The sequence below is a fragment of the Musca vetustissima genome, unplaced genomic scaffold (genome assembly GCF_032173495.1).
Source record: "Musca vetustissima isolate MV318-11 ecotype Yass unplaced genomic scaffold, APGP_CSIRO_Mvet_v1 utg704, whole genome shotgun sequence".
Lineage (NCBI taxonomy): Eukaryota > Metazoa > Arthropoda > Insecta > Diptera > Muscidae > Musca > Musca vetustissima.
Genome location: NW_026876336.1, coordinates 450,524 through 475,532, shown reverse-complemented (window position 1 = coordinate 475,532; position 25,009 = coordinate 450,524). Strand labels below are relative to the sequence as shown.

General features: G+C 35.1%; 4 protein-coding genes across 4 annotated transcripts; 3 read left to right on the top strand and 1 right to left on the bottom strand.

Annotated features, from left to right (window-relative positions):
• Positions 1–3,675: 3,675 nt before the first annotated feature.
• Positions 3,676–6,452, bottom strand: LOC133338919 (alpha-tocopherol transfer protein). Its single transcript, XM_061547048.1, has 5 exons — positions 6,374–6,452; positions 4,730–4,889; positions 4,238–4,319; positions 3,890–4,177; positions 3,676–3,821 (listed from the first exon to the last, which is right to left on the bottom strand). The coding sequence occupies exons 1-5, from the start codon at positions 6,450–6,452 to the stop codon at positions 3,681–3,683; spliced, it is 750 nt and encodes a 249-aa protein (XP_061403032.1). The 3' UTR covers positions 3,676–3,680.
• Positions 6,453–9,287: 2,835 nt separating this feature from the next.
• LOC133338873 (protein will die slowly) lies at positions 9,288–10,568 on the top strand. The gene is made up of 3 exons (XM_061546994.1): positions 9,288–9,543; positions 9,601–10,226; positions 10,292–10,568. Exons 1-3 carry the CDS (start codon positions 9,303–9,305, stop codon positions 10,478–10,480), a joined length of 1,056 nt encoding a protein of 351 aa, XP_061402978.1. The 5' UTR covers positions 9,288–9,302; the 3' UTR covers positions 10,481–10,568.
• A 657-nt stretch (positions 10,569–11,225) lies between these two features.
• LOC133320923 (ATP-binding cassette sub-family F member 1) lies at positions 11,226–14,060 on the top strand. Its single transcript, XM_061530033.1, has 3 exons — positions 11,226–11,568; positions 11,680–12,373; positions 12,442–14,060. Exons 1-3 carry the CDS (start codon positions 11,227–11,229, stop codon positions 14,058–14,060), a joined length of 2,655 nt encoding a protein of 884 aa, XP_061386017.1. The 5' UTR covers position 11,226.
• Positions 14,061–16,363: 2,303 nt separating this feature from the next.
• LOC133338918 (copper-transporting ATPase 1) lies at positions 16,364–23,735 on the top strand. Its single transcript, XM_061547047.1, has 4 exons — positions 16,364–17,387; positions 20,842–22,088; positions 22,147–22,953; positions 23,012–23,735. Exons 1-4 carry the CDS (start codon positions 16,364–16,366, stop codon positions 23,723–23,725), a joined length of 3,792 nt encoding a protein of 1,263 aa, XP_061403031.1. The 3' UTR covers positions 23,726–23,735.
• The last annotated feature ends 1,274 nt before the right edge of the window (positions 23,736–25,009 follow it).

Sequence of the window (25,009 nt, the reverse complement as noted above, 5' to 3'; positions counted from 1 at the left end):
TGTTTTTTTGTTTTGTTTTCGGTGATTATTTGACGTTCCACTACTACTTGCCACGACATTTAACTACGAACTAACTTGTCTGCTTAAGGCCAATTTTTATTGTAGCCTGACAATGGGATTTATATCAACACACACACACTCATGCATACCATGTCGTGTCAATTGTTAAATTGATATGTCTCTGAAGTTCAAACATGTTCGAAGTTCGATGAAGTTGAATTTTTTCAATGGCATTTGAAATGGAAATATTGTTTTCGATAGAAAAATGTTAAAAACCGATCGGATTTAATTGGAAATGTATTTTTAAACAATTTTGAAAATCAATACTCCCATAGGGAAAAATAATAAAAAAAAAACTGACAACTTTGATTTTAGGCTTTATAGACGAGAGAGCCAGAAATTGGGTTATAAACGATGCACTTACCGACGATTTGAAATCCGTTTTTTATACACGATCAGAGGGTCGGCTTTATTTACAGTCGAACTTAGAACCTGCTTTGTATACGAAAATTTTACAGGGCGTATTTATAGAAGAGCTTAGGAAAGTCCCTATAAAAGATAAGAAGTTCGGAGACAGGTCGGATTTTATTGGAAACGTACTTTTAAACAATTGTGATGAATCCACCTTCAGTAAAGAAAGAAATAAATATCCCTGGGAGTTTAAAGATGAGCTGAAGGGCGTATTTACAGTCAAACTCAAAGCCGGCTTTATACAAGAGCTCAATGTCTCTATAAATGATCTGAAGGTGGTGTTACAGGCAAGATAAAAGACGACATGAACAGTTGACCAGATGTCGTTTTTACATACCATCCCAAGGGCGTGTTTATAGACAAGCTGAATGAAGGACGTTTTTACATAGGATTTTAATGGAGTCTCTATGTCTAAGGGAGACACTGACTATTCATTATAAAATTCTGTAACATTTTTTTTTAATTAGATCTTTTCTATCCCTAATTCATTCCTTTAAAATAAAATTAATTTACCCCCATTGAGCTTCACCACATTTACCCATTTTAAATGATATTTTCGTTCCCCTATTTTCCCCCATTTGGCATTTAGGCAGCAAGCAGCTGGTCAAGGACCTCATAAAGCTTAAAACACACGAACCTGACCCTTTTCTAAAATTCCATGAATGCACAAATTGAAAGGCTTGCAACCAACCATGACAGAAAAAACACAAACACACTCGCAGCGTTTGCGGCAGGAACAGTTTTGCGAACAAATTTGCACCTTGTTCCTGCTGCTGCTGTTTCTGTATCTTCGTACTTTTGTTATTGTTCGTTGCTCATGCATCGAATATTGAGAATACCATTTTTTTCTGTGTTGCGTTGCACAAAGAAGGAACTATTGCAACTGGAGAGCTTCAGTCAGTGCAAGGAAATAAGCGAGGATCGTTTAGGAAAATTTGGGTAATCTTTTAAATTGATTTGAAAATTTGATTTTGATATTAGTATTAAATACGTTTCCGTGAATTCCATCAGTAAAAAAAAATCTTGGCCTATGCTTTATCTGTTTTTGTACTCAAAAAGTGTTTTGAATTTTATATATATAGAATCGAAAACAATTTGGATTTGAAGAAGATTCCTTGATTTACTGTAACAAGAGAAAATTTTTGAAAATGTTTTCCAAAATTGATCACCCAGCCCTCCCTTTACCTTTATGTCCCTTTACCTTTATACTTTCCAATATGTCCTTTGAGTTTTTATTTGTCCCTACTCATTCCACGCACGCCCAAAAGCCCTCCCACAAATCATATAACGGAAAATGCTGAATACCTCTCATACCCCATTTTTTATTCGGTTTTGTTTTCATTTCTTATTCAAATGGACGACGATTATGTTAGGCCGTTTGAGTGTTCCAACGAGGACTAGGACGACGACAACGATTATGTTTTATTTGTTGCTGTTTTATTTTTTTTTTTTATTCGAAACTTCAAACAGGAACAGGAAGTGCATTCGTTCACCGAGGTGATTTGCATTGTTTGAACTACGACAAGGAAAATAAAAGAGTATAACGATAATCCTGCCGACAACGACTATGGCGGCGGTGGCGATGATAATGACGCGCTGAAACGTGGCGGAGGTGAGTGTGTTAATTTACATTTTACAAGCGCATCGTTTGCATTTTACCTTGCTTCTTCTCTTTTTGTTCTTGCTTCGCTTTGTTCTTTAGTGTGCGGTTTTTAACTTTGAACCGTTAAAATTCCCAATGCTAGTTTCGTTGTTGTTGCTTTTTTGTGTTACAAAGTTGTTTGTAAAACTTAATAATAAAAGCAAACATTTTAAAGTGCAATTCTTCTTCTTGATTTTTTTGTGAGTTTGCTTACCTTGTTGTAAATGGTGTGGTGTGGTGCGAGGTTGAAAATTACTCATCCGTTTGGCATTTGGAGTTTAAGGAAAAATTAGAATATATTTGACTTTAAGGTTAAAGTTCGACCATGAAGGTGGTGAGACACAATTAAAAAAAAAAACAATAATTCGAAATAATATAAATTGTACTTAAATGACTTATTTCTGTCTTTTGTCTATAAAGTCTGATTTCATCTTGTCTATAAAGCCGTTCTTTAGCTTCTCTGTGGAGACTTCATTCAACTTTTCTATAGATACTTTCTGCAGTTGAACTATTAAGATTCCTTTAGGGTTTATACACGACCTCTCTTCTGTAAAGATGTCCTTATGTCGGTATGTAAAAACGCCCTCCAACGCCTCCGTAAAAACGCTGGGCGTTTAACGAAACGCCCTCCAACTCCTCCGTAAAGACGCCGGGCGTTTTAACGAAACGCTTGGCTGTTGGGCGTTTTTACAGACGATCATAAGGACGTCTTTACAGAAGAGAGTATTTGAACACGACCTGACTCTTAATAGGTAATCTGCTGAATGTCTCCATAAACAAGTTGAAAGAAGACTTTATAGAGGAAAAGAACAAGCATAAATAAGTATTCGATATTCCTTTCGGATCAGTCTTCTTCTTAAAAGATTAGAAATATATTAAATAATTCTTTATATTCGGAATTTGAACATTCCTTTCGACCCCGAAAAATCAATATAAATAAATTTCTATTCTAATTTGAAATTAATTTGTATTGAATCCATGTAATTTTATAATAAAGTAGCAGTTAAAAAGGTATCATTCACATCGAGCACTTCAGCACTAATTACAAAATTTATCAATAATTTTCTTAAGGTCAGTACAAACTATCAGCTGTAAAAACGGTCAAACAAATATCATTTAGAGAGAATTGTCATTCAAAACTGATAGTCCGTACCCCACTTTATATCACCGCCTGCTTTGAATGATGTCAACCTTATATTATTTTTAATAAAACTACAAATGTTAACTGACCATATTTTATTGTAGCATATCTACATTATGTACAATTTACAAACTAAAAGATAAATAACTCGATAATCTACAATGTAGAAATTTCGATATGTTGCTGTGTAACATTTTCTCATATATACTAGATATTTTGTTTAAATATTTTACAATAATACATTTATAATTTAACTTCTAAAACTATTTCCAAAAACCGTTGCCGAAAGTTTTCCATTTGTCACATTTTGGGTCATCTATTTTGAGTTCAATTTCCATTTTGTTTCATCAATTATGAAATCTCTAAAATAAAAATTAATATTATTGTATATAGCCATTTTCTTCATTTTATGTAATTTTTCAATATTTACCTATTCTCCATTAATTTATTAACCCAAAATGCTCTCAAATCCTCCAATTTACCCGCCTTGCCACCATACTCATTGGGTAACATTTCGCGGGGAAAGAATTTATAAGCTGTTTCCGTTTTGGGCATGTGGAAGTGTAGCTAAACAAAAAAATAATTAATTAAATTATTAAAAAAATTAAATACATTTTCCTCAAAAAAATACTCACCACACTAACAAGTTCACCCTTCAAAAAGGGTCTAACCAAAAACATAACCTTATCCAAAAATGATGCAGCATTTATCACATGTACACCCTTGACACGGCCGACATGTGCCTCCTGTATATATTTCATAAACATGCGTATTGTTCCCAGGGAAAATTTCGATAAATGTTTCAGTGTAAATCCTGTCATATCGAAAACAACAATTTCACCAATGGCATTTTCATCGCGCAGCTCCTTAAAACGACTGTCGACCATCATGAAGAATACTTTGAAAACTTCGTTGACATTGAACTGCATCGAAAAATTGCATTAAATAAATGATTTTTTTTATATAATCAATGCAAAAAATACCTTATCAGGATCAATATCTCCCAAACGATAGAGGACCAACTTATATTTTTCCGATGTATAGCCAGGGAGGGTTAAAAAGTCACTAAAAAGTCAAAAAATGAAAAAAATATTAACAATCATTTTGAGCATGCAAACATGTTTAATTAAATCATGTAATTTTTATTGTCAGTTGCATCGAATATATCATTTGAATAATTCAAACACAAATTTCTAAGCTTCTAAATAAGCCTTCAATGATTTCCCTAAAGTACTGTACCGACTATCAGTTTTGAATGATAGTTATGTAGAAAATTTTGACTTGTTTGACATTGTGAGTTAAAGCCTGATTTACACCGAACATATTTTACATCATTTATTTGACATAAATTCAAAGGTAATGGCATGTTAAACTATGATCATAACACATTCGGTGTAAATACGTCCTTAGTCATCAGGGTGTGTACAGTAAGCTGTCATTAAAAATTGATTGTGTGTACCCCGCTTATTACTTACACTGCATTCATTACGATCTGTGATTTCTCATCCTTTGGATCTCGTTTAATGAAAATATGATCATATTTATTACGCATTGTATAATTTGTTGTAATTAATTTCTGGGCAGCTACCTTGTCGCCCTCCATGCACATGAGAAAACGTCGCAGCATCCATCTGTCTATAAAAAGAATTACAAAAAATATTAAATATAAGGATATATTTACATAAAAATATTTCATGAAATTACATTGGCGTTTATTTCATAGAAATTTTGAACATTTTTATTAAAATAACAGTCAGCTGATCATTGTTTATATACGCTAATATTCCTTAATAGTTGCAATGAACAGTCAGCTGATCATTGTTTACATACCCATTTATTCCTTAAAGTGGAGGTCTAAAAAAATGAAAAATATGGTCTAAAAATACATCGTCAGCTTACCTAAAAATCTGCCTTTGGCTCGACAATTAACCTGTCCTTCATATCGTCTGTAAATAGACCCTACATTTCGTCTATAAAGGCCCTATTGAATCTGTTTATTGAAAAAAATATCATATTGAACCGACATACAGCATGAACTCTAAAAACTCTCCACAGCTTGTCTATAGACATCCCTTCAGTTCAACTGTAAATACGCCTTCTTGCTCATTTGTAAATACGCGCTACAGCTGATATATAACGACTCTCTTAATCTCGTCCTCATATTAAAACGCACTTCAGTTCGTCCGTGGTGACTTCCTATATGTCGTTAATAAAAACGAACTTCAATTCGTCTAGCTTATCTATAAATGAGACATTCAGACCTCAGTCAGGTGCTCTGAAAAAGATGGTCTATAGCTAGCTCGACAATTAATCTGTCCTTCATCTCGTCTGTAAACAGGCTCTTCTATACTTCAAGTTTTTTTCAGTTTTTTTAGAAAAAATCTACGGTTTTTAATTATTAAAACTTTTTTTGCTGATATATATAGACGGCTCATCTGTAAATACGCCCTCCAGTTCATCTGTAACTACGTCCTCCAGCTCATCTGTAAATACGCACTACAGCTGATCTATAACGGCTCCCTTCATCAGATCATACGTAAATACTTCTTACATGACGTTTTTAAAAATGAAATTTAGTTCGTCTAAGCTTCTCAACAAAGCCTCCCTTAAGATCCCGTCGATACAGTCGAAAAAATCTAACACAGTCTCATTTTTTGTCATTTATACGTTTTTCTATAGTCAATTAACTAATTCCCAATCGAAATCCAAAAAAAGATTTCAAATATTTCACCTCATACTCGTTACAAAAATGTACCCCAAAATAAAAAAAAACATTGACTTGATGTTAATGAATTCAGCACGTCACAACTAATCAAGCTATCTTTGTCGTCAAAAGAAGGTATCATAAATTTTGTGGTCTTGTCGATTTTATAACACCATTTATATTAACATGTAATTATTTTAACAAAAAAAAACGCAAAATCAGACGTTTTTATTTATTTTTTGTGGCTGTCAAGGGCAAGCTTAATTTTTGTGAGATTGCAAAATAAAAACGCTTCGACTTTGATCAATTTTTTTTATGGTTCATTTTTAAAGTTTGTCATGGAAAATTTAAAAATGTAAACTTGTTTTTTACATTTTAATAATTGTTTTTTAATATAGTTCATAATCTAGTTTACCTATATTTTGAGGCAATTGTGTCTGAGTTTTCAGCCACATCTGCATTTCGTCCAACTGCTTTTCAACTTCAATCATCATTTTGTTTATTATTATTTTGTTTCTTTGGGCTTAATAACACTTAATAATTTTTTTCAATGTCTTGTTGTTTTAATTTTTGCAGACACTTTAACAATCTTTGCTTCCGACTTGCTTTTGTTCGCTTGTTGTGCTCCAAGAGCCAAACAACCTTTAGGTTTTAAGTCGCGTTTTCAACTGAAACGTGAGCTGTATATTCAAAAGCCAAGTATGAAGATAATTCCCAAATAGACCCCAAACCAAATACACTGAAACCCGAAAATAATAAAAAAAAAAAATCACAGCCGAAAGAAGCACACAACATAATTATGAGGTTTGGTTATTAACGAAGTTATAGATTGTTGTTGTTGGAATAACTTAAAAACAACCAAAACATAAACATAAAATTATGTTAAGTAACACCCCCTTAGTTTGAAAAGCACTGTGGCAGATAATTAATTAGCCGATTGATGATTGAGAAATTCAAATTTCAATCAAAATGAACATGGACATGGTGGAGGGTATATAAAGTGGAATAACTACAAACCAAAAAAACAAAAACAACTACAAACAAAAATGAATTTTTGACCTCTAAATTTCACAAAAAAAAAAAAAAACAAATAAACCAGTTCTTATTTTTGTTTTCTTTTGTTAATATTGCAATGGAATATTTTATTTTTTCTAAAAGCCAATGCATTTGGGTTAATTTTTCTTTTGGATAATCGGCAGAGGAGGTAGTTCAAGTTAATAGGAGGCTAAGAGATGTTTATTGTTAAAAATATTTTTATATTCATTATAGAAGTGTTTGAAGTAAGTGTTATATTAATAGTCTTAATAGAAATTGAATTAGGTTTTTGTAGTCGCCAAATTATTAGCATGAAATATTGGCGCCCAAAATGTATAGACGAACAAAAAAGGGGTTTCAAAAACGAAGGCAACTACTAATATAGGAAGTCTTACATTAGTAATCTTAATAGAAATTGAAAGACGCCAACTTGATAACATTTTAAATTACAAAAAATATTGGCGCTCAAAATGTATAGACGAACATAAAGGGGCTCCAAAAATGAATATAATATGGGAAGTGTTAAATTAGTAATTTCAATAAAAATTGAAAGACGTTTTTGTAGACGCCAATTTCATAACATTTTAAATTAAAAAAATTGCACCCAAAATGTATAGATGAACAAAAAGGGCGTTCTACAGGCGAAGGCAATATTAATGAAGATATTTTTATGATTACAAACTATGAGTCTTTTAAGACAACAAAAAAATAAATAAATAAAATCCGTCAAAGACTTTTAAAATTTTTACGTTTAAAAGAAAATATTTATCTCAAACTGAAACATCATCAATTCACCTATTTCTGCAAGAGTCATTAATACAAAATTTTATATTTTCATCAATACAGGTTTATGTGACATAAACACACATTTACATATGTCTATACAACACTAAAAAAACACACAGATAAATAATTCATAATGATTTTCTGTAAATGTTACGTTAGGATCCCTCAAAGCATTCAATAATAATTATAGTCATATTTCTTTTTTTCCTCAATCACTTTCGCACTAAAAACCACTTCATAAAATTACGTACATTCATATTATTTGTATGTGTGTGTTTACTGTCAATTTGTAGGTAGTTTACCGATGTTACTACCAGTTGCACTAGGGTCATAAACCATAATGGACAAATGCAAAGTGTTTACAGAAAGAAAAATTAAATTTGATTTAAAAAAAAATCTGGAAGTTATACTGAAATTAAAAAACAAATTAATTCTCTCTCTAAATTATATTAAAAATTAATTGATTTGCAAATTAAACTGTTTTACAAGGGGTAATGTAAACGGGATTTTTGTTTAAGGCACGGCCAGACTATAGCCTTTATCGTGATAATGTGCATTTTCTTAATTTTATTGGGTTACCTCTATTTACCATACAAAATTAAATCTTCTAAATATCTCATTTTGTTCCATACAAAATTAATTCTTTTAAAAATAAAATCATGTTAATACTAGTCTAAACATCTATGATTTTCCTCGATTTACAATTCGATTCGATTTAGAAGGTATAATATTAAAAATGCCTTTTACTTGATTAATTTTGCATATTTAATAATCAGCTGACAGGAATTTAAATTATCTTAAGTCGTGTCACAAAACTTTAAAAGTATTCTGCTTAGCGAAAATACAACAACCACATGGAAACGATATGCGCTTGTGTTATCGTTTCCTTGTGGTTGTTGTATTTTGATAACATGTTTATGTCCCTATTTATGTCTTATTAAACATATTTTTCATATTTATTTCTTATTTTATTCTTAATAATCATCATTGACATTGAAATCTGTCACCAAATGTCTAGATTACTTTATATTTCCCCTTTTCACATTTGTTTAATCACATCAACTAAAGCACCCTTATAAACAGCTGATTCTCTATCTACGTTACGTTCATCACTAACCACAACGCATTTAGTATCAAACGCCGAAAATTTCATGTGCACGCAAAGTTTTCTTTTTCTTCGTTTCAATAACAATAATTAATTTAATGCGATAAGTGAAAAAAATTTGCCTTTTTAATTTATTTTCTTCAACAAATGGATTAATTTCAAGTGAATGTGTCTAAAATCCATGAATTTGTTGCAAGTAAACAAATAGCATCGTGCCAAACTAAACTAAACGTCACATCAAATAGCAACAACAAAAGCACGAGGTTTTTGACAACAAAATTGTTTGTGTGTAGAGAGGAAGCTAAGCAAAGAACTGGTGGTGGTGGTGGTTTGCGTACTTCTTGCCTAAAACACACAACTGGCAATATTTTGAAGCCACAATTATTAGTGGTATAGAAAAAACAAGAACAAGGACAAAATGGTACCAATAGGACCAGTGCATGGTGGTCATCCAGGAGTACATGCTCCCCAGCCCATACCACCGGCCGGACCCAATACACTACAATCTTCACAGTCGAGTGGTAATACATCGGCCTCATCGAACAAGTCATCATTGTCCATCAAACCAAACTATACTTTGAAATTTACTTTGGCCGGTCACACCAAGGCAGTGTCTGCCGTGAAATTCTCGCCCAATGGTGAATGGTTGGCCAGTTCATGTAAGTAATGTAACATATGCACACCAATTCCAATTTTTATTGCTTCTTTCTTTGCAGCTGCTGATAAATTAATAAAAATTTGGGGTGCCTATGATGGCAAATTTGAGAAAACCATTTCGGGGCACAAATTGGGCATCAGCGATGTTGCCTGGTCTTCCGATTCAAGGCTTTTGGTAAGCGGCAGTGATGACAAAACCTTGAAGGTGTGGGAGCTAAGCTCTGGCAAATGTCTGAAGACCCTTAAGGGTCACAGCAATTATGTATTCTGTTGTAATTTCAATCCGCAATCTAATCTCATAGTGTCTGGTAGTTTTGATGAGTCCGTACGTATTTGGGATGTGAGGACTGGCAAGTGTTTGAAGACACTGCCCGCCCATTCCGATCCAGTGTCAGCGGTACATTTCAATCGTGACGGCTCACTGATTGTTAGCTCCAGTTATGATGGTCTTTGTCGTATTTGGGATACGGCCAGTGGTCAATGTTTGAAGACCCTCATAGACGATGATAATCCACCCGTTAGTTTTGTTAAATTCTCGCCCAACGGAAAGTATATTTTGGCCGCTACACTTGACAACACATTGAAATTGTGGGACTACTCCAAGGGGAAATGTTTGAAAACCTATACAGGCCACAAAAATGAAAAGTATTGCATATTTGCCAACTTTTCGGTGACAGGAGGAAAGGTAAGGGTTGACCCCATTCAAAATTACAAACATTATTTAAAAAATATCTTACTTCTTTATTACAGTGGATTGTATCGGGCAGCGAGGACAACATGGTTTACATCTGGAATTTACAATCGAAGGAGGTGGTTCAAAAACTCCAAGGGCACACAGACACCGTATTGTGTACGGCCTGCCACCCCACGGAAAACATAATTGCATCGGCCGCTTTGGAAAATGACAAAACCATAAAATTATGGAAAAGCGATACATAATTATTTAAGAATTCTTCTATCATCAGCATAATTTGTATTTTAATTTTAGTAATTTTTCGTAACTTAAGGCATAAACAAACAAAAAGGAGCAAGAAATTGGCATTTCTTAAAAATAAAATTTCCAAAATTTCATTTAAATTTAGCAAAAATTGGTATATTTTTTAATTTTCCCTTCTGATCTTCGTATGGTTTCCGTAAATGGTTTACAAACTCTACATGTATCTCTCTTTGTATTTGAGAACTTTATTTGAAAAATAAAGTAAATATTTTAATATAAACATTTATTGTAATTTTTTTATTACAAGACTTTGAATAAGAAATAATATGCCATGAGGGTATTTTAGAACTTAATTTCAATATCTAGAATATCTTTTTCTAAAATTTTTATTAGAAACCAAAACTGTTTGGAATATTGTTCTGGAACATTAATATTAGTCACTTTAGTGAGGAACAACTGTATTTTGTATTCATTTGCATCAATTATAAACCCCTTTTGCCTCTCATTTTCGATCTAGAGTACCCTATCATTCAACTGCAAAACAAAACTCGATTGTCTTAACCCTAGTCCAAAACGAAAGTCGATTGTGTTAACCCTTACCCATAGTATAAAATTGCATACGTTCCACGTGAAACTTCTACAACATTCACCCACATCAGGCAGGCAGTTGCAACACCCTTTCTTCCGAACGCGTCCTAGTTAGTTAATTATATTTATTTGTATAATAGTCCCATTTTAAACATAAAAAATGTCCAAAAACAAGGGTAAGAACAAGAAGAATCACTTCGACGACGATGATGAAATTAACGAACAGCCAGCTGCTCCCAAAAAATCACAAAAGAAAGACAAGAAAGGAAAGAAGAGGGGCGATGATTCCGACGATGATGTGAATGATGACTTGGAAAGTTTACAGTCGGCCAGCAGTAAAACGCCATCGCAACAAGGTCAACAATCCAATAAGGGTGGTAAAAAAGGCAAGAAAGGTAAAAAGGGCAAGGACGATTGGAGTGACGAGGATGAAGCCGACGTGCCACAACCGGTGGCCAGTAAAAAGAAGAACAAAAAACGCCAGGATAGTGATGATGAGGATGCTGATGAACCCGTAGCTGCTCCAGCCAAAAAGAACAACAAGAAAGCCGGTAAGAAAGGCAAAAAGGCAGTCGAAAGTGATGAAGATGACGATGATGTTAATGCCGCCGAGGTGGTGGAAGATGTGCCTAAACCTGCCAATAAAAAGCAACAACAGAAAAAGTCCAAGAAGAACAAGAAAAAGGATGATTTCTCCGATGATGACGATGATGATATTGACATCCTAAAGAAGGCTGCCGAAGAAGATGATGAAGATGACGAGGAAGAGGATGAACCCGTAGTTATTGCCAAACCGGTGAAAAAGTCCAATAAAAAACAAAAGAAAAGCAAATTTGAAGTAAGTGAAGATGAAGAAGAGGAGGAGGAAGAAGAATTGCCGGAGGAAGATGTGTCTGAACCGGAACCAGAACCAGAACCGGTACCTGTGAAAAAATCCCCTTCACCTAAAAAGACTGTGGAAACCCCTGCCAAGTTGGAAGAAAAGTTAGAAAATCTCCAAATTGATGAAAAGAGTGGAGCCGAAGAGGAGGGTGACGAAGAAAAGGAATCTACTCCTGCTCCTACGGAAGAAACCGGTGGCGAAAAATCTAAGGAAAAGAAACTTACCCACAAGGAAAAGAAGAAGCTGAAGAAACAAGAGGAATACGAACGTCAAATGGAATTGATGACCAAGAAAGGTGGTTTGGGCCACTCCGATTTGGACAGCAATTTCACAATGTCTCAGGTTCAAAAGACTGCTGGTCAGAAGGCCGCCCTCGAGCATGCCGTCGATATTAAAATTGAAAACTTTACCATCTCAGCTAAAGGTGATTCGGAATTTCTGTTTAACCACATAATTGAAAATAATTTCAAAATTGTTCTCCTTTCTCCGCAGGTAATGACCTCTTCGTTAATGCCAATCTGTTAATTGCCCATGGTCGTCGTTATGGTCTGGTGGGTCCCAATGGTCACGGCAAGACCACACTTCTACGTCACATTGCCACACGTGCCTTCGCTATTCCACCCAACATTGATGTATTGCTCTGCGAACAGGAAGTTGTTGCCACTGACAAAACTGCCGTTGAAACAATCCTGGAGGCGGACACAAAACGCATCAATCTCATGAACAAATGTAAGGAATTGGAAGAACAATTTGCTGCCGGTGACATGAGTGTCCAGGAGGAGTTAAATGACACCTTTGCAGAACTGAAAGCTATCGGTGCCTACTCGGCTGAGGCTAGGGCTAGACGTATTTTAGCTGGTCTGGGTTTCAGCGAAGAAATGCAAAATCGTCCCACCAATAAATTCTCTGGTGGTTGGCGTATGCGTGTCTCCTTGGCCCGTGCTTTGTACTTGGAACCAACACTGCTGATGCTTGATGAACCTACAAATCACTTGGATTTGAACGCTGTCATTTGGTTGGACAATTATTTGCAAGGCTGGAAGAAAACACTGCTGATTGTTTCTCACGACCAGAGTTTCTTGGATAATGTTTGTAATGAAATCATCCATTTGGATCAGAAGAAGCTCCACTACTACAAAGGCAACTATTCAATGTTCAAGAAGATGTATGTCCAGAAACGTCGTGAAATGATTAAGGAATATGAGAAGCAGGAGAAGAGAATCAAGGAGTTGAAGGCCCACGGCCAGTCCAAGAAGGCTGCCGAAAAGAAACAAAAGGAAGCTTTGACCCGCAAACAAGAGAAAAACAAATCGAAACAACAGAGGCAACAGGAAGATGATAATGGCCCTACTGAGTTATTGGAAAAGCCCAAGGAATATATTGTCAAGTTCCGGTTTCCAGAACCTTCCCAGCTACAACCTCCAATTTTGGGTTTGCACAATGTTACGTTCGCTTTCGAGGGCCAGAAGCCATTGTTCATTAACACAGATTTTGGTATTGATCTGACTAGTCGTGTTGCCATTGTTGGACCCAACGGTGTTGGCAAATCCACATTCTTGAAATTGTTGTTGGGTGAATTGGAGCCCCAAAAGGGTGAACAGAGGAAAAATCATCGTCTACGTGTAGGACGTTTCGATCAGCATTCGGGTGAACATCTGACTGCTGAAGAATCCGCTGCCGAATATTTACAACGTCTATTTAATTTACCTCACGAGAAGGCACGCAAAGCTTTAGGTTCCTTTGGTTTGGTGAGTCATGCGCACACAATTAAAATGAAGGATCTGTCCGGTGGTCAAAAGGCTCGTGTCGCCCTGGCTGAATTGTGTCTGAGTGCTCCGGATGTTTTGATTCTCGATGAACCTACAAATAATTTGGATATTGAATCCATTGATGCCTTAGCCGAGGCCATCAATGAATACGAAGGTGGTGTCATTATCGTATCTCACGACGAACGTTTAATCCGTGAAACCGGCTGTACTCTGTACGTCATAGAGGATCAAACAATCAATGAAATTGATGGTGACTTTGATGACTATCGTAAAGAAGTATTGGATGCTCTTGGTGAAATTGTTAATAATCCCAGTGTTGTGGCCAATGCAGCTGTGCTATAAGCAAATGCTGTTTGTTTTTGGAATGAAGGAAGGAAATTTGCATTTTTGTGATGATGTAAAGAGAGATTTTGATTTTTGGAAACCTGTGCGAATTTTTGTATATGTTATGTTTAACAATTGATAATTGTCCCCAGGGAAAATAAATTTAATTCTTTTTGAGAAAGATTAAAGAGACAAAGAAAATCAATTGTTAAATTGAAAAAAGAAAAAAAAATATAAATGATTTGTTAATATTATGTGAAGAAGAAGAAGTGAGTATTAATAAAAATGTATGCAAACATGAAATATTTTAATTAAACAAGATGGGGGTTCTGAAGGGAAATTAAACGAAGAATAAACAAATAAAGTTGATTTAGGAAATATACATTTTATTTTTTATATATTTTTATATGCATACATATGGTTTTCATATTAAAATGTAACAATGTTATCAAAAGTTCAGGCTTATAAGTTGTAATGTACTTTAATATAAATATTTAACATAAAGCCAGCTTTAATTCATTATGGGAAGTTGTAATAATAAGTGTTTATACGGCTATTAAAAAATTGGAATTACTTCACAAAATAACTACAAATTAAATGAATGTGATTGCGAATGATTTGCAAAAGATGTAACCGTTCGGTTATTGTCTAAAGCTGGATAAGTATTAGATTGAATCCGCGAACCTGTTTTATGAGCGGATGATGTGGAGGGAAAGATGTTATTTAAGCTGTAATGATATGAATGTAAAATTTTAAAGTGTTTTTTTAACAAAATGTGTAAAACGTTAGTTTATTCTTACTTATTGGTATACTTTTGAGCCTTTTGTTGTTTAATACATCGTACTATTCTTTCATAGTACTGACGGTCAGCTTTAAGATCATCGCATTCTCGAAATATTTCTTGGCAAGATTTCTTTTCTTCGGCACAATGACGGTTTAATTCTTCTATCGTGGAAGACTATTTTAAAAGAATTTTAAAATTAGAGGTTAGTTATATCGGAATTGATTACAAATCTTACCACAGTTTTTTCCATATGAGCAAGAAATCCCTTGCGATGTTTTCTTTGAAACATCATTATTCGGTAGATGTCTAAACCATCCCTATAGGGTTCTGGATGAAGAAGGACTTTAAGATTGGGCGGCATTGCATTGCCAATTTCGCAAGAGTTAGTATGTTTCATACACATTGGGCATTTGTAGACAACCGTCTGGATGAAATGTCCCTCTAAACAACATTCGCAGAGGATATGTTGGCAAGCCAGCAAAAAGAAACGACATTCCTTTTTAATATAGGCCTTAAAGCATTTATTGCAGTGAATCCAATGGATATATGGCTCATTTTGTGGTCGTTGGGCCATATTTTTTGGGAATTATGCCTTCATATATTTCAAATTTAATGACTTTTTGGTAAGAGAATTGCTGAATTAATTACAAATAATTAAAAAATTGTGTTTTACCGTTAAGTTTTCAGCTGACATTGAAGTGGAGTACATACATAGAAACAAGTTCATCATTGAGGAACGTTTATTTGACATTTATCCATCCCTGAATGAATGCACGTATATTGTTGTCGTCAAACGCCATCATTATACTTGAAATCCTATTTCTTTGTCATTATAATAAATCATTGCTAAACCTGGCAATAGGTATTATTTTTTTGTTTTTGTAGTATTTCATAGTTTATTTGTACAAAACGCGTTCAGTTTTTCCTCCCTAATAGAAAATCGCCATATATTGTTGACGCCAAACGCCGTCATTTTGTTTGAAATTATACTTGCCGTTACAGCTGTCATTGAGTGCATAATCATGACATTTCCCGTCGCTCTCATTTCTGTCAGTGTCGAATGAGAATGAGTACGTTTCGGTTGGTGTGGTGCGTGTGCGGTGTTCAAAAATGTTGAAATCATGAACGAAAAAATCCAAATTCACTTCAGAATTTATTCGGAATCCTATTTCAAACAAAGAATTGTCTTCGCCGAACGACAACAACGAAGTGTGTAAAAAATTTAAGTTTTTTTCTTGCATAAATGTATGTTTAAGGAGAATTTCGAAATTATCCAATGCAAAATTAATCAGGTTTATTAATCAACCATTAATAAGTAATAAAACTAAAAAAAGTAAAGTGTAGAGTGTAGCAACAAAACAAAAAGCAAGCGGCCAGGCAGCACAAGTATATTGCCTTTTTAACAAAGTCGTTGTGGAAAGATAAGTGTAGTGCGAGTGTGTAATAACATAATAATAAGCAGGCAAGCAGCAACAGAGAAAAAAACAATAACAACAACAAGTCACTTTGTTGCCTCGAAACAAAAATGCCTTTCACTATGGATAACCACCAAAATCTAATGGAAATAGATTTACCAAACGGTTCAACGACAAAGGAGGTCCGCCTTCCTATTGTAGGCATGACATGCCAGAGTTGTGTACGTAATATCGAAGGCAATATTGGTACAAAGTCTGGAATTATCAAGTGTCGAGTGGAACTCCAAGAGAATGCAGGCTATTTCACATATGACAGCAGCATAACAAATCCCCAACAAATAGCCAATGATATCGATGACATGGGATTTGAGTGCAGCTACAATGGAGACAATGACGAAAATGGAATAACTGCAGGCGGAGATTCTACTCAGCAGAAATGCGTCATACGAGTTGTGGGCATGACATGCCAAAGTTGTGTACGCAATATTGAAGGCAATATTGGCACCAAGGAGGGCATAAAATCAATCAAAGTTAGCTTGGAAGACAAACAGGCTGAAGTGGAATATGATAGCCAGAAACTTACACCCGATCTCATAGCTGAAATGATAGATGATATGGGTTTTGAGGCAAGTGTAATGAATGGAAATGCCCTCACCACGACGACGACGATGACGCCCAGTAGAACAACACCAGCCTCCTCAAAATCACCCTCACCCACAAAAAGTGTAGGCGAACAAAAGCAACAGGTTGCAACAAATGGAAATGCCACAGCCATACCCATCGAAAAGGAATTCCTATCGAAATGTTTTCTGCACATACGGGGAATGACCTGTGCCAGTTGTGTGGCCACCATCGAAAAACATTGCAAGAAAATTTATGGAATTGATAGTGTATTGGTTGCATTGCTGGCAGCCAAAGCGGAAGTGAAATACAATGCCAATGTAATTACGCCCGAAAGTATTGCAAAATCCATAACAGAATTGGGATTTCCTTCGGAACTAATTGACGAACCCGACAGCGGTGAAGCTGTTGTGGAGATAGATATAATAGGCATGACCTGTGCATCGTGTGTAAATAAAATTGAAACGCACACCAGAAAATTGAAAGGCGTTTCCGAGGCATCGGTAACGTTGCTTACAAAACGAGGTGAGTTGTTTGGCGTTTTCTTTTTATAGTTTGCAGTTTTTTTAATTTAATTTCATTTCAATTGTTTATTAATAGTGATTTTTATCTGTGAGTCTTTGTTGTCTTATTAAAAAAGAGAAGAGAATATATTTGCTTGCGTTAGGGAGTTTTTTTTTTTTTGTTCACATAGCAATGAAATCATATCACAAACAACCTTGTGGGTATATGGTATTAATATTTTTTGTAGATTTATACAAACGTAGTAGTAGTTATGTATGTTCGTTATATTGTAGGCTTTGTATTGTTATCAAAATTGGTTATTTTGCTTTTTATTGCATTAAATGTAGGGGGAGGTAGGGGGTCTGGCCACATTCAACTCATGTAACTGAAAGTAAACAGAGTTTTTTATAAACGGAGTTCAAAAATTTTAATTGTTGTAACCTAGATTTAAAGTTTATTGCACTTTCACTTATTTTGGGTTTTATTGTTTATCAAAAAATAACAAATTTTATGGCATATGCAACTGGCCACAAGGCAAGAAAACTAAACAAAATTAATTTTCTTGCCAAATGTCGATTTACTTTCGTTTTTTATTTATTTCTTCTTATTTCTTCAATTACATTCCTTTGATCAATACACACAGATAAAATCTGTGATCTTTTTTGACAAAGAAGAAAATCAACAAAATAAAACTATGTCAGTGGAACAGGTTTTTGTTGTTATTTGTTTTTATTTCAAAATATACCCTACAAGGGTACATATTCCATGCAAACAATAATCTAATCAAATGGCAAAACTTTGTCTTGGATGGGAACGAAAATAATCTATTCAAAAAGATTTATAAACTTTCAGACCCAGACATTATGTTTTACAAATAATATGGGGATTAGTTAAAATTAAACTGAAAAAGGCATAGCGTACTTAATGTCCTACGATTACTTATTTTTGATATTATTTGTTTTTTGTATATTTACTTGTTACTAATAGATAAAAAATGTAAATGCGATTTTTTGTTTGTTTTCTTTTGCACTTTTTTCTTAAAAACTAGACTAGACTATTGTAATTATTGTTATAGTGAATGTTAATGCCATTTCTTTTTTTATCAAATATTAATAATCTTTTTTATTCTTTTTTGAAATTTGCCGTATACCCCAAGTGGTAACAGACAATCAGCTTATCAACCATAAACAAAAATTACCATTGTCAATAGAAAAAAAGAGAAGGCAATGTATGTTGGTTTGTGTTTGTATATGGAACATATTACCAAATCTAAGATTTCTAATTGAAACTTGTTTTATTTGTTGATTGGTTTTTTGTTTGTATTGCTATGTGCGATCCTAATTCCCATTGCATATTTTTTTAAATGTTTCAAGTTCAAAAAAGAAACTGAAATACACCGTTAGAGCTTAGATACAGATAGCATTCCACAGATATTAGCAACAAAATAAAATTGTGTGATCAATTTGGTTGGTTACGTGCGAACCGATAATATCCGAAAAAAAGTGGCCACACACAATAAGCCAATGCCATGTGTCCATTTTAATCCCAAATAATATACCATTTTCCCGGATTGTATATTGTAGTTTTATTTATATATCAATCATTTTTGAAATGGTTTCGAAAAAGGTCAAACAATCTCTTTTAATATATTTTTTATAATTATGGTGGTGGTGAGTGCATGATTTGTCACTGGCGGCTATCGTATATACCTTTTTTGTATTAATTTCTTTAAATTTTTAAGTTAGGCGAATTTTCTTTCAATTTATTTTGTAATTGTTTAAAATATAATAATATTCAAGCGTAGTTTTAATGTAATTCCTTAAACAGATATTTGATTATGACATTTCCGCCATTTTTCTTGTGATGTTTCTTTCCATTTTCATTCTCACAGAATTTGCCGAGATAGCTACTGAGCTGAGTTGACATTTAATCAGTCAATGATTATGAATAATCACACTATGATTATCATAGGGAACTCATTACATTCTCTCATCTTAATCTCAGAGAATTTAATTTTGACCAACATCAGACAATTTGATGTGATGAGATGGTGTTTTGGCACTTGACATTATTTTGTTTGGATGAATTTGAAGAGAGCCGTACAGTAAATTGCAAACACATCAATACCAGTGTTGGGCAAAATTAAATTGAGAGCAAGTGTGTGCGAGCGTAACTGAGAATTCACCATTAAAAACGGCTGACGTAAGGAGAAAGAAAGAGAAAATGTGTTTACCCATCGACCCTCAGTTACGGTAGCGTATATGGCCGAGCATGCCTGATCAATACTGTCATTTTCCTTTTCTCTCAATCTACACTCAGCGGCTTCTTTAGCACTGTGAATGATCTCACAATAAGAGAAGTTAAGCCGTTAGGAGGGACTACAATAGACTTTGACATTGTAGGACAATCAATTAATTTAATGTAGGAAATGATATTTTATCTGAAATTATTTTCTTTATTTTTATTTAATAAACCCAAACAAACAAAATGAATATAACTATTGTTATCAGTCATCATACGTTTTTCTTTATATTTAGTATATTTAAATCTTAGTTAAATGCTGTCATTTAAATAGCCCTAAAATATGCATACCTAAGTTTCGTACTACTATCAGTAAAGGCATGGGGGACGGACATGCGTGTATTTGTGTGTCATGCAAACATGTAGAGAGATAAAATACGAACAACACAATTCACTGTTTTTTATTTTCATCCATCAAAATTAATTTCCATACCACAGGGCGGGTGTTTTTTTTTTGCACTAAAATATTGAAGTAATTGAATAGTGCTACAAATCAATTTTCAAGTAAATTGAATTTTATCTCTGGGAAAAATAGATCACAATTTATGGAGTAGAATATTTGTTGAGGCGAAGTCATACACATTTGATTAGCTGCGGAATTTAATTATTGATTGTATGGTTATTGTCTCCAGGAAATGCGATATGATCGTCGAGAACGAAGGGAAGGTCATTGCACTGTTCTGCTATTTGAAGTAGCTTTTGTTCAATCACGTCGAGTTTTGTAAACATTAGACAAAGAATATGAGCAGAAAATTGTTCTCCAGTTCATGACCTTCTTCCACAATGCGATTGTGGAGTAAATTGGGTTAAATATGAATATTTTACAGATTTTCTGCTCTATTTAATTTCGTTTTTTTTCGATTCAAACAGCATCTGTTTTTATGAATAGCAAAATGATAAAAACGCTTAAAATACCACATGTTGAATATGGAGCAATATTTTCATATCAGACAATAAAAATTACGTCATGAATGCAGAACTCTGGTTTTATTTTCAATTTTTTTTTCCATCACAAAGAATCCCAGGAAAGTTCTAGAATAACACTCATTGGGAGTGGACAAAAAACATTGTCCACTAATAATAATAAATAGATTTGCTTATTTTTGTAGTTTTTAATAATATAATTTTTAGCATTATTAAATAATAATTATTCTCCTCTCCTTTTGTTTTATAGGAAAATTTCGCTACAATACTGATGTAACTGGCCCGCGCAACATATGCGAAGCTATCGAACAATTGGGCTTCCAAGCCCGCCTTCTATCCGGCAAAGATAAAATGGCCCATAGCTATTTGGAACACAAGGAAGAAATACGCAAATGGCGTACAGCATTTCTCATCTCGTTACTATTCGGTGGACCCTGTATGATTGCCATGATCTATTTTATGGTCGAAATGGGTAATAAAGGACATGCCGCCATGTGTTGCATAGTACCCGGCCTGTCTATGGAAAATCTGGTTATGTTTCTGCTCTCAACACCAGTGCAATTTTTCGGTGGTTGGCATTTCTATGTCCAATCATACAAGGCCATAAAACATGGCAGCACCAATATGGATGTCCTCATATCGATGGTCACAACAATTTCCTATTTATATTCGGTAGGTGTGGTCATTGCTGCTGTCCTCATGGAACAAAATTCATCACCTTTAACGTTCTTTGATACACCACCAATGCTATTGATATTTATATCATTGGGCCGATGGTTGGAACACATAGCCAAGGGTAAAACTTCCGAAGCTCTGTCAAAACTATTGTCGCTCAAAGCAGTGGAAGCTGTTTTAGTTGAAATTTCTGCAGATTTTGAGATTACTTCGGAGAAGGTGATATCCGTTGACTATGTGCAAAGAGGTGACATTTTAAAGGTGGTGCCGGGTGCCAAAGTTCCAGTCGATGGCAAAGTTCTGTATGGCCATTCAACGTGCGATGAATCACTGATTACGGGTGAATCAATGCCGGTGGCAAAACGCAAGGGGGCTGTGGTCATTGGCGGTTCCATTAACCAAAACGGCGTCTTACTGATAACAGCCACTCATACGGGTGAGAATACTACACTGGCACAAATTGTACGCTTGGTGGAAGAGGCCCAAACCTCGAAGGCACCAATTCAACAATTGGCTGATCGCATAGCGGGCTATTTTGTGCCGTTTGTTGTAGTGGTCTCCAGTGTGACATTAATTGGCTGGATAATAGCAGGTTTCATAGATCCCGATCTGGTACCAGTTGCCAGGGAACACAAGGCCCACATGGATACAAACACCATTGTTGTGAGTTATGCATTCAAGTGTGCCCTCAGCGTTTTGGCCATTGCGTGCCCTTGTGCATTGGGTTTGGCAACGCCAACCGCGGTGATGGTGGCAACTGGCACCGGAGCTATTAATGGTGTTTTGGTAAAGGGAGCCACGGCATTGGAGAATGCCCACAAGGTAGGAAAGAATTTTGGGGAGAAATTTAGAACACAGAATAATTTTCTTTTTATTTCAGGTCAAAACTGTGGTATTTGACAAAACCGGCACCATAACCCATGGCACACCCATGACCTCAAAGGTCATTATGTTTGTTAAACCTGCCGTTTGCAGTTTGGCCCGAGCCCTCACAATTGTTGGAGCCGCAGAATCGAATAGTGAACATCCCATTGCCTCAGCTATAGTACGCTTTGCCAAAGACATGTTGGCTCAAGAATCGTTGGGCAAGTCTTCCAATTTCCAAGCTGTACCGGGATGTGGTATAAAGGTAACGGTATCACATTATGAGACTGCTCTGCGTCAAGCTTGTCATGCCGAAAAGATAATCAACTATGAAAACAGCTATCGTTCACATGGTAATAATATTGAAAAGGCTCCCATTCATTTGGAAAATGGAGTATCCATTTCGGAATTATTATATGCCACAAATGGTGATGCCGAACGTTCCAAGGTGCAGGCCCAGCAACAATTGCAATTGTTGCAATTAGACGATCAGATAACTGGACAACAACCTGAGGAAGTGGTCGGAGATACAATATCGATAATGGATAGTGAAATAAATGTCCTAATTGGTAATCGGGAATGGATGCTACGAAATGCCATACAAGTTTCGGCGGAAATCAATAATGCCATGACCGAAGAGGAAGCGAAGGGTCATACAGCGGTGCTGTGTGCCTTAAATGGTCATTTGATTTGCATGATTGCTGTATCGGATATGGTGAAACCCGAAGCTCATTTGGCTGTATATACTCTCAAGAAAATGGGCATAGAGGTTATTCTACTGACGGGAGATAATAAAAATACGGCAGCTAGTATTGCAAGAGAGGTACGTAAATGAGAGTTGATTATATTGTTTCAAAAATTAATGGGAATTGTCATTTTAGGTTGGCATCAATCGTGTTTTCGCCGAAGTTTTACCTTCGCACAAAGTTGCCAAAATACAACGCATTCAGGAAGCCGGCCACCGTGTGGCCATGGTGGGTGATGGTGTTAATGACAGTCCTGCCTTGGCTCAGGCCGATGTAGGCATTGCCATTGCTGCTGGTACAGATGTAGCCGCCGAAGCTGCCGATGTGGTGCTGATGCGTAACGATCTCCTCGATGTTGTGGCCTGCCTTGACTTATCCCGCAAAACCGTCAAACGTATTCGATACAATTTCCTCTTTGCCAGTATGTACAATCTGCTCGGTATTCCACTGGCATCGGGTATATTTGCACCATTTGGTATCACGCTGCAACCCTGGATGGCATCCGTTGCAATGGCTGCCAGTTCAATATCCGTGGTATGTTCCTCATTGTTGCTGAAATTATATCGCAAGCCGACGGCTGCTAAACTGCACACCACAGAATATATGCAATATGTGTCCACGGCAAAGGAACGTGAACCTGACCAGCTATCGCTGCATAGGGGCTTGGAAGATCTACCCCGTAGACGTTCCAGTTCATCATTGTTGTCGCGTCTTCTATTACGCTCTGGTAGCGTTAAAATCGATCCCAAAGAAGATTCTCTGCTGGCCGGTGAAGATGTTGACTTCATCAAACCAAAAATTGTCAAATCGAAAAATCTGCAAGACGTAACCGAGCTGCAAAAATTATAGACTAAATAGGCACGCCCCGAAGAGTGGCGCGCCATGTCCCAGTTCCCACGTTGAGAAGAAATATTGTTGAACCAATGACATATTTGTTATATGCATGACATGTGCATAATGTTTGTGTTAGTAAAAAGTGAGGAGGAAGAAGAAGAAGGCGAATGGATTCCTTAAAACTTATATTTTCTTGTTTTGTTTCGTTAATTATTTTCTGAATATTATCACCCCACCTTAATTTAAGAAATTTTGTTTAGTCTACACCGAATCACATCATGTCTTTAAATAACTTGTATACACACATTTAATCACGTTTCATTTTTAAATTTAATTTATAAGATCTAAAACAACATCATTATTTAACTGTAAATGCAAATGTCGACTTTAATTTACATAACAATTGTATAGAATGCTAAATACGTTATTATTCAAAATGGTAGATATTTTTGTTTTGCAGGAAGGGAGGCCACCGCCCGTCCCCCACTAAATGCAAGTAAGAAGTTTTTTTTTGTAAAATATTCTGGTACCCGACGTTTTTTGATTGTGGATTTTTTGGCAGACATATGCTCAAAATAAGCAAACAATAAATACTATACTATATATAAATAAATATTCTATATATATTTTTTTTGTTATAATTATAAATATTTTTTATACGAATCGCTAAATAAATCAAATATTGACCCCATATAACCAGTAATAATATATACGGACTTTTTTATTTGAATTGAAATGCTTGGGTAGGAAATTTAAACTATATATTGGTATATTGGAAATGGAAAAATAACACGCAGAATGTTTCTTCTTGCATCTGGAAAATTTTCTCTCTCCAACACCATTGTGAAACCCCTTCGGTTCTGGTACCTCCCGCGAAAAATGGGAATAAAATGTTTTTCTTCATAACAACTATTGTGAATGGATGTGAAGTTATGTTACATTAAATTACTCACAATAACTGTGTTTCGCCTAAAAGTATGCTATAATTTTCTTTACAAACCAGCAGCTGTCACCAGAAACTTTGCCGTTTTATAAAACTGCATTTTTTTTCAGTTCGTCCTCGGACGGCTCACAAGAAAGACGTAAAAAAAAAATTTTAAATGAGTACTACACGCCCACGGGCTTAAAAATAGATTTTTACAAAATGGCGGTTGTTAAGCGTTCGCTTAACTAACACGTGTGTTTTTAAATACGGATAACCTATAAATTACGAGTCGTTCAACAAAATCCAAACAGCTGCGCATGAAATTTTTAATTTTCGTAAATTTAATAGCAAAAGAAGATGCTTTTCGCTACTAT

Excerpts from the sequence above, each read along its gene's own strand:
- LOC133338918 (XM_061547047.1), top strand. The coding sequence starts at position 16,364 with ATGGATAACCACCAAAATCTAATGGAAATAGATTTACCAAACGGTTCA. Across the intron at positions 17,388-20,841 it reads AACGTTGCTTACAAAACGAG|GAAAATTTCGCTACAATACT; the intron begins GTGAGTTGTTTG and ends TTTGTTTTATAG. Across the intron at positions 22,089-22,146 it reads CATTGGAGAATGCCCACAAG|GTCAAAACTGTGGTATTTGA; the intron begins GTAGGAAAGAAT and ends TTTTTATTTCAG.
- LOC133320923 (XM_061530033.1), top strand. The coding sequence starts at position 11,227 with ATGTCCAAAAACAAGGGTAAGAACAAGAAGAATCACTTCGACGACGAT. Across the intron at positions 11,569-11,679 it reads AGGATAGTGATGATGAGGAT|GTGGTGGAAGATGTGCCTAA; the intron begins GCTGATGAACCC and ends AATGCCGCCGAG. Across the intron at positions 12,374-12,441 it reads CTTTACCATCTCAGCTAAAG|GTAATGACCTCTTCGTTAAT; the intron begins GTGATTCGGAAT and ends CTTTCTCCGCAG.
- LOC133338919 (XM_061547048.1), bottom strand. The coding sequence starts at position 6,452 with ATGATGATTGAAGTTGAAAAGCAGTTGGACGAAATGCAGATGTGGCTG. Across the intron at positions 4,178-4,237 it reads GAGATATTGATCCTGATAAG|TTCAATGTCAACGAAGTTTT; the intron begins GTATTTTTTGCA and ends TTTTCGATGCAG. Across the intron at positions 3,822-3,889 it reads AGGGTGAACTTGTTAGTGTG|CTACACTTCCACATGCCCAA; the intron begins GTGAGTATTTTT and ends TTTTTTGTTTAG.
- LOC133338873 (XM_061546994.1), top strand. The coding sequence starts at position 9,303 with ATGGTACCAATAGGACCAGTGCATGGTGGTCATCCAGGAGTACATGCT. Across the intron at positions 9,544-9,600 it reads TGAATGGTTGGCCAGTTCAT|CTGCTGATAAATTAATAAAA; the intron begins GTAAGTAATGTA and ends CTTTCTTTGCAG. Across the intron at positions 10,227-10,291 it reads TTTCGGTGACAGGAGGAAAG|TGGATTGTATCGGGCAGCGA; the intron begins GTAAGGGTTGAC and ends TCTTTATTACAG.